The sequence below is a fragment of the Lemur catta genome, chromosome 2 (assembly GCF_020740605.2).
Source record: "Lemur catta isolate mLemCat1 chromosome 2, mLemCat1.pri, whole genome shotgun sequence".
NCBI classification, from domain to species: Eukaryota; Metazoa; Chordata; class Mammalia; order Primates; family Lemuridae; genus Lemur; species Lemur catta.
The window spans coordinates 102247732-102260308 of record NC_059129.1 but is presented as its reverse complement, the minus strand read 5'-3'; the positions used below and the strand labels follow the sequence as shown (position 1 = coordinate 102260308).

The 12577-nt window shown below is 37.1% G+C and overlaps 1 protein-coding gene across 2 annotated transcripts in view; it reads right to left on the bottom strand.

Annotated features, from left to right (window-relative positions):
- Positions 1-12577, bottom strand: part of FIG4 (FIG4 phosphoinositide 5-phosphatase) — a 98471-nt gene that overhangs the window by 73293 nt on the left and 12601 nt on the right. For both annotated transcript variants that reach the window (XM_045544169.1, XM_045544170.1), the window contains exons 2-3: positions 9145-9243; positions 7455-7578 (exon numbers count right to left, since the gene is read on the bottom strand). In XM_045544169.1, coding sequence (XP_045400125.1) covers positions 7455-7578; positions 9145-9243 — 223 coding nt within the window. The remainder of the gene's footprint in view (positions 1-7454; positions 7579-9144; positions 9244-12577) is intronic.

Below are 12577 nucleotides of genomic sequence, written 5' to 3'. Positions count from 1 at the left end.
TAGTCTCATTCCAAATAGGACTGAGATGTCTTAAGCAAAAATATATACAAGATTAAGGGGACTTGTTCAATGGGCATAGAGCTTCAGTTTCACATAAATGAAAGAGTTCTTGAGATCGGTTGCATAACAAGGTGCATATAGTTAACACTGTACTGTACACTTAAAATGATTAAGATGGTAAATTTTATGTATTTTTACAATTAAGTATATATATACGTATATGTATGTATGTGTATATAGATACACAGACACACATATGAGATTGATAAAAACGAGGGAGGAAATTACAGTAAATGAGACTGTTCAAGAACCTAGTAAGATGAAGCCAAGAGTAAAAGTCATACATAAAAATACAACTTAAGGTCCTAGGTACTATTCCCCACATTTGCCTCTGTGATATCTAACAAATAATGCAAAGAGGAACATCTATCTACTCATACCATACACAGTAGCTGAAAAATAAAACCAAACCAGTTACTTGGAGAAGCTATTGCAGTTCTGAGAACTGGGAAATAATTCTAGAGAGATTCTTGATAAAAAGATATGTGTGATATAGGGAACAACAATCTCAGAAGAATTCTCTAGCAGCATCAAGGACACATTTCTTAGGGCTATTTTATATGCCAAAAAACCCCCAATTCTATAAATGTCATTTGCTACAAACTAAAATAATGCAAATAAGGCACACAGCCAAATGGTGGTCTAATTTCATTTGAAGATAAAATTTAAATTTCTATGGCAGCATTTCCCCAAATGTATTGTCCATGAACTACTAATTCATGCACTCCAGAGGGAGAGGAGTGGCTGTAAGCAAATAAACTAGGGAAATATTGAGCTAAAGAAACTTAAAATTTCTCATAACCTTATAGTACTGTGCTACGTGCTAACATGCACTGTGAACTCTGGAGATAAAGACTAAATGCCTTTCCAGATTCGCTGGATCATGGAACCTCATTGCCCCACCATTTTAAAAGAAATTTACCAATGGTAAATGTTTTGAGGAACATATTTTGGGAAATGTTGCTCAAAAGAACAAGTTTCACGGACTCTTGGTAACTCATGGTGAAACCTAATTTGAGGCTGGCTTAAACTAAAAAAGAAATTTATATTAAAGATACTACGGTGATCCATGACACATGTGGGCAACAGTGTGACTGGGACTCAGGAGAAACCTAGTCAAGATGTGTCTCTGAACATCTGCTCCATTCTTCTCTCTTTGTACAGACCAGCCTCCTCCACTTCTCTGGATCATGTGTGGGGGGAAACACAACTGCTGACAGCTCTAGATTCTCCATCCAAAAGCTTCACTGGGAAGAAACTGACTTTTTTTCAAATCAAGTTCAACTTCAGAATTCCCAGAAAGGACTTGGATTGACCCACCTTAGGTTGGGTACCGAGCCCTGGATCAATTAACTGTGGCCAACACTACATTGGAAGTGCGTTTATACAACAAGTAGGCAACTTAGATGGGGCCAGAGGGAAGTGGTGCCAGTTCCCAGAAAAGTGGAGCGTTGAGCAAACAAAACTATGTAGCCAGTAAATTGCATATCCTTCCTGCAATCGTTCACAAATATCATTTCTGATAGTTAAGCTTTTTATGAATATTAGAGTTATAAAATAGAGTTACATTTAATGTCAAATCATTAGAATGCAGGTGTTCTATACTAATGATTAAAGAAAGGTCTGTACGTGTTAATATTCAGTAGCATTACATTCTCAGCAACACACTAGTCATCACACAGTTTTGGTCAAAAACTTTCTGGCTCCCTAAACTTTGCTTTGGGCATTAAAAAGAACTTTCTTGGTGGTGAGGAAGAGGGAGGCACTTCTGAAATGGCATGTGAAACAACCATAACTGGTGAGAACTGTAAAAACAAAAGAAACATTAAAGGTTTCTGGAAATTTCCCTAAGGGCATACAGAAAGTAGAGAAACAATTATTCAAGAAAATCTATTAAATGTTGGTGAGAACAGCAAGTCTGTAGCATTTGAAACACAGCCTGCATCCCTTCCACAGCCCTCTCCCAGTCAGTATGACAGGTTATCTACTCTGGGAAGGCGCAGCCAAGAAGACAGGCTTCCTCCTCCTCTCTCCCCAGTTCCCAGTCTAGGACCACAGATTCTGCTCAGGAGGGGCAGGCCCGAAGCATTCCTCATCCCCTCCAACACTGTGTTGCAGAAGCCACAACTCATAGGGTAGAGGCTCTCCCCCAGGCATGACAGGCCAAGAATACTAGGTGGTCCCATACACCCTCCCCCAGGTCACTCACAGGGCAAGTTAGATACAGCCATATAAAACTGACTTCTCATCAGAAGCAATGAAGGCCAGAAGGCAGCTGGATGACATATTCAAAATATTGAAAAAAAAAAGAAGCTGTCAACCAAGAATCTTTGATCTAGCATAACTATCTTTCAAAACTTTGTTGTGTACACATTCTCTCTCTTTTTCTCTCTCTCAGTATCTCAATATCTCCCCTTCCCCCAGAGTGTTATATTCTATAAAGTCTAAGCTAGGTTCCTGGTCCTATGAATTTTTGCTCTAGAATTGGCAAATACCTATTATCTGTGTCTTGTTATTCTCAGCTGATGAAAAAGAAAAATACTAATTGACTATATTAACATAAATGAGCTGAAATCCTTAATGGAAAGGTGCCTCAAGGATTTTATGAGCCATGCTGCTGAGAAAAAAAATGTTATTAAAATAATGAAAAATACTTATATTTTAGAGATACACAGAGTACAAACTGCTTTTTTAAAAATATTCACTTAGGCTCCTTTCCCCACTATAGACTAGCCAAAAATTCCCTTACTAAAGCTAAAGGAGATAGGCACAGAAAGGAAGCAGAAAAAGCTTATGATAACCTCATTAAAAGCAAGTTAGGAAGTAGTTATCAGAAGCAAAAAAAACCAAAACAAAATAAACAAAAAAACCTCAAAGAGAGAATCTAATTTGATTTAATAAATATTTATAACAAACTAGTTTTCCTTTTATTCTTGCTATATATTTATTTTTATGCAAAAATTCTCAATAATAATTTATCTCAACCTGCATTCCAACTAAATTTAATTTATATTTTTTGCTCTAGCCTATTTAATTTATATTTTTTGCTCTATCATTTTATTAATATATTTTCCTTCATAATTTGTATCAGCATATTGTAAATACACTGTACCAAAAAGACTTTTTTCCCAGAACAAATGCCTTCAGTATATTATAAATGAGATTATTTTTCTCTTCCTTTTTACTACCAATTGGAAATGCCTCTCTTTTTAAAGATTCCGGTCAGATACAGACCACAATTAAAGGCTTCAGTCTGGCACAGACATCAAGCAAGAGTCAGCCTATTCACCACGCTAACATACTGAAAACCAGGACAAGTTTTTTTCATCTTCATTTTATGTACTTCCAACCCCAGGCCAATTTCGCTGAGTACTTTCCAGAAGATGACTGTCATCATGCAAAAGTGATTTCTCTCTCTCCAAAGTAAAGAAGGCTGTGTCACTTGAGAGGGATGCCAAGCAAAGTATATATAAAGGGACAGTATGAAAGGATGGAGTGATGTGGCTTTCTGGTGGCTGGATAGGACCCCCACCAGCCCACTAACAGGAAAGAACGTGGTACTCTGTTTGCGGGGGTCACCATGCCAGCCAGCTATTATCTTGAAAGCCTTCAATGAGAACAACACTCCAACAGGGAAATATGAAAAATTTCCACAAGGTAACTACTGCCTTTGCACAACAAAGCTCTCTGGAACCAAAGTGACATCTCTAGTATGAAGTCATACAGCTCTGTAACTAGTCTGAGGCTCACACTTTGTTGTTGTTCTCATTGTTACCTTGCATCTTCAATCTACCTGTAAGGGTGCTGTTTTAAATGACAGCTTATTGCATCACTTAGTCTACCACAATGACACTTCTTATTTTACCATTCCTCTCCAACATGTGAGCAGCTGAAACAGTGTCATCTGACAGGTGACACAGGTAGAAAGAGGACACAGACCTAAGGGCTATGTATCAAAAGGGGTTGGGATGGTCACAGAAACGAAAGTAGTATGGAGGACAGGCCACAAGGGCCCCAGGACCAGATAAAATGACTTTGTGATAGATGCTCATGCTCCCATCCAGTGGGTCCCCAAACTTCCTGCTGGCTGTCAAATAACAATAGAGCAGGTCAGGAATTGGCGAGGTAGGTATAGGACTGGATCAACCCTTGTTTACAGTTAAGAAAACCCTCTAGGTCAGTAATACTCAAAATATGGTCTAGGGAGCAGTGCTGGTTCATCAACTTTCAGTACCAGCCCATGAGAAGACAAGAAAACAAACAGAGAGTCAGGGTTTAAAGACTTTGGAAAAATTCAAGATTGCCACATTTGTGTGCATGATCAGTGAACTTGCCTTAAACAGGACATAGACTAGTCTGGGTATTACTGAACTTGTGTTTTAACTCACATATGATATTGGTCTGCAGCACATTAGGGGGGAAAACTGGTCCTTTGCTACATACAGGTAGTTGAGGACTGCTTTAGATTCTCATAGAGTTGGACCATTAACCATGATAACACCCCAAAACATCCCCATAAAGATATTAACCACAAATTAGGCATGCTGAAAAAGTTAGTAGAGAAAATATTTTAGCCACAGAATAGAAGACAACCATTCTAGTCATTTCCACATGTATTAATATTATTTTGACAACTAGTCTGTACATTTTTCAAAGATAAGTATTTTGTATTTTACAATTTTAGTAGCTGTCATTATTTCTATGATAGTACTAGAAAAATCATAGACTTTTATTAACTCCTTGTTTACTCTTCACTGATTCTAACCTTTATTTACATGGCTGAACTAAAACACATAAAATACATTTCCACAGAAATACTATTAATAAATGTTTATTTAGTACATGATTGTGTCACTTTATGTGTAGATTAGTCTTTTCAGGGACTTTACCATTCATCCAAGAACAATCTCAAACCTCAGAGGCCTCCAACTACAAGAGATATAGCTAAGAATGTCACCTTTAAGAGAAACATGGAGACACCTTCAGCCCTTACCCAGAGTTTATTAACTAATACTTGGGTGTATAATAAATATCTGGTTACAAACTTGGTTATCAATTGGTTCAAATAAAGTTTCTGGTTTTACAAGCTTGGTTATCTATAGATTAAAAATGAAGCAAGGAATATTGCTAAAAGCAAACATGTCAAGAACAATGAAAAGTGATCAAAGCACCATAAAAACAAAATAGTATAGCAGCCAAGGGGCCACTTAATGTAAAAGCAAACAACCCTATACAACTCTAAAATACGTAAGGGAAGCTATTTTTAAACACAGTTCAATAACTGATCTTTACTTTGTTTCATTTAATCATCAAGCAAGTTTCAATTTTGAATAATAAACCCTGGCTAATGAGGCATTCAATATTACATACACCTTAGGAAATTTCCATCGAAAAAGTTGTAACAAAGTGTCAGCATTTAAAGGAATAAATGTAAACTACTAACCATTATTTAGATTAGAGCCTACTATAATATTTTACTTCAAGTTTTTTGTTCTTAAATTTAAAATATAAGCAGGATTTAAAGTGGAATATGGAATTTATAGAATAAATCACTTTTAGCAATATTCCCTGCCTCATTTTTAATTTATAGATAACCAAGCTTGTAAAACCAGAAGCTTTATTTGAATCAACTGATAACCAAGTCTGTAACCAGATATTTATTTTACACCCAAGTGTTAGTTAATTAACTCTGGGTAAGGACTGAAGGTGTCTCCATGTTTCCCACATGACATATACAGACATACACTTGCCCACAAACACTTATCCATTCAACATGTAACTGCAAGAGCCTTGTCAAGACTAAGAAGGCGTATAAAAGGAGCCAGGCCTGAGGAGAAGAAACCAATCTTTCCATACCACTCTTTACCTTCCCTGGCACCCACCTAACACACAAATATGGTCCTCCTATGAGAGCGCACTGAGAACAAAATCCAAATATGGCAGAATATAATCAAAGTTTCGACACATACAGAGTCGCAAAACAAAAGTTCTAATCAGAAAACCTAATATAAGAATTTGAAACCACATAGCATAGTCAAGTCTATATTAATTTTGTTAACATCCATAGAAACCATTTAGTCAATATTACATACAGTCCTGTAGGTTTAAGAAACACAGAGATAATTTTGTAAATGTTTGGGGAAAAAAAGACTCAAAATAAGGTTCTGGCAGCAGAGGTGCTGAGAGACAACTGCCCTCAGCTTTGTCTTCTAAGGCCCCAAGCAATCTAGACTTGTCCAACATTCCAGCACCCCAGGATATCTTTGAGTCGATGCCTCTACTGTCATCCTTACTGGAGTTCCCTCCTTTCTTCCCTACATTTATCCATACTTTTTTCCTCCTTCAGGGTCCAGCTCAAGTCTCATCTACTACAGGAAATCTTTCCTGGCCATTCCAAGGCCAAGTAATCTACCTCTTACATGAGCCTCAACACCATTTAACTTATACTGCATAGCTTGGCTCTTAATTATAGTCTTGGAGTTGTTTCATGCGCGTTGGTTTTTGTCCTCTGTCTCCAGTCAGGGACAAACTCATAGTACAGTAAAGGCATGTTTATGGACCCCCCACAATGAGGAACTGATGCACAGCACAGGAACTACAGAGCATCTCACCGAAGTAAACGAGTTATTACAAGATTGGGGGAAGGGTGGAGCTAAGGTATAATTTTAATGAAGAGGCTCAAACCAAAGCAGGACTGTATTTAAAGAGATCAATATCAACTCTGGACTACGAAGGAGACCAAGGATCCTGTTTCCTTGAAAACAGTAACAGTAGCAAACTATGGAACACTGTGTCCAGAAAGCCCTTATCTGAAGCACTGCACTTAAACTGTAAATCGAAGCTGCTTCTCTTCGTCACAGTGACTTAGGTTGGCCAGCTAAGAGTGGGATGGTTTATCTTATAATTTCGAACAGCAAAGCTTCTGATGATTTGTGATTTTAGAGAACAAAGCTTCTCAGTCAGTAAAAAGAGCAGTAGTCATCCAAAGAAAGGGGTTATGACATTTTACAACTGTAGCCTGCCCTTAGGAGAAATTCCTGTTAATTTGTTTTACTGTATCTGTTATTCCAGCTGGCAAACGGCAGGGAGGATGTTTATAGTCTGGGCTAATTTTTACTTTTTCATTCTTCAACAAGCAAGACAGCAGACTCCTCAAAGGCCAAAAACATTTTTATATTTGCTCATATCCTATATAAAACTGAGCAGTGCTGAGCACATAAGCAGACGCCATATAAATGCTCTTTGGTATCTGACTAATGGGTAATAAAGTTTGAAATAACCAAAGCCACAGACAATGGGTTGTAATTATAAAGCTGTATAGCCTTATAAACTCTTTTTAAGTAGTCTATGCAGGGGAAAAAAAAAAGGCAGTAAGAGGGAGGCAGATTTCTTACCTACAACACCAAAAGCTGAAACAGCTCGAAATAACCCGGAGGATCCTTTCTGTCCCATCTTTGTTCTATTTCCTAGATCCAAACGGCCAAGAAGTTCCCTCACTTCTTGTTGAGTATATACATGCTAAAAATAAGCATATTTCATCTGTAAGGCTGTGCTTACTTTTTAGATTATTATTTACTCCTGAAAATTAAAAATTGCCTACAAAAATCATTAGCTATTTCATAGAGAAGTATATAATAGCACACAACTAAGCCACAATTTTTAAAATCCAACAAGTTCTTTATCATTAGCAATTAAAGTTGGTTATTGGATCATGTTGCTATACTAAAAGATTGTGTCCAAACCTTACACTCTGAACTAGAGATTCAGAGATTTAAGAAGTCCATAGACAAATTTCAAGAAGTATGTGAATCCTTTAAAACAATAGCAAAATTTGGAGTATACATACATTTTTATGAGGAGGCCCACAGCTTTTCTTAGCTTTTCAAAAGGCTCCCTGATCAACCACTCCCACCCCCAAATGAACCCAAGAACTATTACATTAATAAAGACTCCCAGACAGGTGGTGGGGAGGTGGGGGGAAGGATGGACTCCCAGGAGTAGTATGGGAAATCAAAACAAAGAATTTACCTAAAATTATTATAATATAGAAAATAGTTCTGCAAAAAGCTAAGGGAAAATGGGTTCCAAACTGCAGCTACTAACATACTTGAGAAACCAGGAGTCTACATGAATTCAGAAATATCCATGGACAGGAACTTCAATATAAGAAGTAAGTTAAGTTCTCTCATTTGACAAAGTTAAAATTAACTTTACAACACCACCATATTGTATTTAACTTCTGACTAACAGCTTCATATTTTTGTGCCACCTGATTTAAGCTTTTGTATTCCTGAGTCTGAATAATACAACATCTGGATAAGAACAGCTTAAAATTTCTTGGCCGGGCGCGGTGGCTCACGCCTGTAATCCTAGCACTCTGGGAGGCCGAGGCGGGTGGATCGCTTGAGGTCAGGAGTTCAAGACCAGCTTGAGTGAGACCCCGTCTCTACCAAAAATAGAAATAAAAATTAGCCGGGCATGGTGGCACATGCCTGTAGTCCCAGCTACTTGGGAGGCTGAGGCAGTAGGATCACTTGAGCCCAGGAGTTTGAGGTTGCTGTGAGCTAGGCTGACACCACGGCACTCACTCTAGCCCGGGCAACAAAGTGAGACTCTGTCTCAAAAAAAAAAAAAAAAAAAAAAAAAATTTCTTTAGTGTACAGCAAGTCATCAGAAGAGGTCCTAGAGGTCATTTTTAACATAACAAAAAGTCTGTAGCATAGAAGTCTTCATATTAAAGCACAGTAATAGATAATCTCTTTGGTAGATGCAATATTAAGTTACATTGAATCCCTAAAATGTCAACTCTTTAAGAAAATATATTCATTATTTTTACCAAAGAGTGCGTTTTCAAAACCAAATGAAAATGAGGGGCAAAGTATAATTCTGGTGTACTTCTTGATATCGGTAATTTCTAGAAACCAGACTAGAGATTCAAATTCTAGCCAACCAAGAAAAATAACTAATTTTTAGATGCATGATAAAAAAAATTAATATATCACTAGAAATGGTAAGGATATCTCATATCCTTTAAATAACAGGTATGAAAGTTTCTGTTTATAGGCAGGTTTGGAAGATACTTACCCTATCATCAATTACGACCAAATCTTTCGGCTCTGTTCTATCAATTTTCAAGACACGATATTTCGTCTCTGCATGATTGCTCCCAACTAGAAAGTATCTCTGTAAATAAAAAGAAATGTCACTAGTTTCTTAAGGCATTTTGCTCTATACACATCTTATAACCACTTCAGTTTTTGAAATTAAACACATTAATTAAGTCAGTTTACTTCTTAAAGAACTATTTCTGTTAACTGGCAGATTAAAGAAAGGCCGACTCCAAAAGGTCAATTTTAAAATTGAAATATTCCTAGTGGTTTCATGATAAGTATTAGTCTGATGTCTGAAATGTGTCCAGTAACCATGTCAGATGAATTTAATTATATTATAAAATTAGAGATTAAACTGATCGTAGACTGATTTTTAAGCTTTGTCAGGAAGAAATTCTGATAAGAATTAGAAAGCTCAACATATAATTACGAATGCTTAGACAATTATCACTATTAAAATATTGACAGTTTATCAAATAAATCTTTATAAATTTTCAATAGAAGTCTGAAAATGACTTTAATATAGCAACTATAACAACCCACCCCAAAGTCCTATAAAAGATTAAAATGGTTGTACTTTCCCAAGTGGCCCTTTATAATCTAGATAAGCAACAAGAAATAATTAATATTCTTTCTTTCCTTGGAGCATTAAGCCTGAAAACAATAACATCAGCCTTCTTAAATGAATACTCTGAATAAAATGAATAACAAAAATGTAGAAAAATAACTTTATATTTACATAAAATGGTTTTAAGAAAAACTAAATGAGATGAATTATTTTTAAATTACATTTAAGAAAATAAGTATGATTCCATTAGCAAAATTAAAGATATTTTTCTTCAAAAATGTCCTTTAAAAAGTGACACTTTCTCAACATTGCAAAAATTGAGAAGATATGGTCACAATCAACTGGCATATCACCATTTACCACTGGTCATATGAGGTATAGATACACAAAGCAATTAAATAATAAGACTTTCTAGATTAGTAGCCAAACTGAAGTATGTAAACTGTAGAAAATTAGGGCAGGAAAGATTAATGTGGTTTACTATAGATGCTGAAAATGTCAGAAGAGTCAGGTTTAGAATCGAGCCTTCAAAAATGGGTAAGATTTTTAAAAGTAAGATATTACTGTATATCAGAATATGAGCACTTGGTTATATTATTTTAACTCTAAATTGGTAGAAATAGATGGAGCTTTTACTATTATTATTAAGTATATATCTGTTTATAAAGGTCTGATGTACTTACAGGTTATGAAGAGCAAAACTATATTTTAAAAGATGATGGGTTAGCTTGGTGTCAAGAGGAAGGTTACGCAAAAAACTCAACCCCTCATCTCCTAGGAGAGGTACAGTCTGGATGACAACCAGTTATAATGAGGTAGAAATAAAGCAAGCATAATAAAAATTAGTCAACTAAGTTGGGACATCCAGTAACAAGACTCAATGTACTGGGGGCGTAGCTAGAAGGGCAGGGAAACAGAGAGAGGGAGGAACTCAAAGATTATCTCAGCCAGGCTTTAGCTAATTCCTGTCCCTGCGACCCTACCCACTATGGAGAGGAGAGGGGATAACCAACCTAATAAAACTAACTTAAGAAGAATGGCTTGTAAACTATACATGCTTCTTAGCAGAAAAGAGAGACACCTTCTCCAGGACTTGAAAAATAGCTCCCAGGAGAAGAAATATTACAACAAATGCAAAGACCTGAAAGGGGAAGAAGCTTGGTGCCTTTGTTAGAGGCACAAGATTAAGTAAGAAAATGCTCACAAAGACCACAATACAGTGAATACAGCCGTCAACACAAAGAAGACACTCAATGAGTGTTAGTTCCCTTTCTCTCCTTTATTTTTTAAGATGTCAGCAAGTCTGTGCCATTGTATTTGAGGAAAAAGACAAAAAAATAAAGGAAAAAAGATAGTAGCCCAATGGGAGGAAAGCACGCACAGGACCAGAATGGACCCAGACTGGGAGAATGCACCAATCTGTTAGTAATCTGTCTTTGTCCTCGGGAGAGAAGAGCATGTAAATTAACAACCATGAACACCATGCTACAATAGAAGCAGGAACTGGACAAGAACACAGGAAGGGCACTTAACTCATTTGGGGATGGTCAGAGCAAGCTACCAGCAGGCTGGTGTTGTCCTGATGCTGAGTTTGACCTTGAAGGACCTCTACACAGGACTTCATGCACTGAGCCAAGATAGGACGAGTGCTACCACCCATTCCCACCTGCAATACTCCACTCATCACCTGTTCCCCTCAAAGCACATTTGTTTATATCTAAATTGAGTACTTACTTCTGAAGGCCTTGTCTAAATTTGTTTGGGGCTTGTCTAATATAAGCACCTCAGGAAACTGAGACTCTAACCTCTGTGGTTTTAAATTCCCTAGTCTGGCAGCACAATATGGTTCCACAGGCACTGGGCAAGTGTTAGGTGAAAAAACAATCACCTACTATACAGTAATCATTTAATTTGCTGGGTAATTTTCTACAACATGTAAAATTACACTAATCCATCTTTTCTGGGTAAGTACATAGAAAGATGGCTCTTTTAAGTCTACCACGCAGTAAGGAGGCACATCACAGCTTTAAGGGAAGTAAAAATCCCTGAATGAAATTCCCAGAATGTTAACAGATCCTAGGAAACCTAAAGATTAATTGCACTAGGATTATGATTTGTCAGTTTGTAATAAAAAGTCAAATATAAATCCTGACATGCTAGTGGGCAAACGAGTTACTGGCCTTTGGAGCACACACCCAGGAAGGCAGCGCTACACTTCCCATTATCTAGATCCTTCCAAAGACTCCAGTGAAGTCTCAGAGGAGCCAAAAGCTAAAATCCACAGAATTGAGAAACAGATCTGAGTGGAAAGAAATGGGAAGCAGTATCATTAACCACATTCTAACTCTTCTAAAATGGCCTAAGATGGTCTAAGAATCCTAACAATGTTTTGTGCAGAGAACAGCGACCACATGTAGAGCCAGGTATGTGGGAAAGCAAGCCACCGCTTTCAGGGGCCTGCCGCGGGCAGCAGAATCGCTATCTGCACTGCCCTCTGGTGGGAAGTTGAATATTTACTTTCACATTAATTTTTTAAATAGTAACATTTCCAGAAAGGCCTTGTTTCCACTTCCTTCCTGTTGAATATATAAACACTCTAAGTATGTACATCCTTAAACTTTGTTACATTTAATAATATACTTCAAAATGGATCTCTGTATTTTGTAGATTAAAAATTTCTCTGAAATATGGCTGGGCATGGTGGCTCACGCCTGTAATCCTAACACTTTGGAAGGCCAAGGTGGGAGGATCACTTGAGGCCAGGAGTTCAAGACCAGCCTGGGCAAAGTAGGGAGACCCTGTCTCTACTAAAAAAATTTTTGAAAAATTAGCCGGGCAT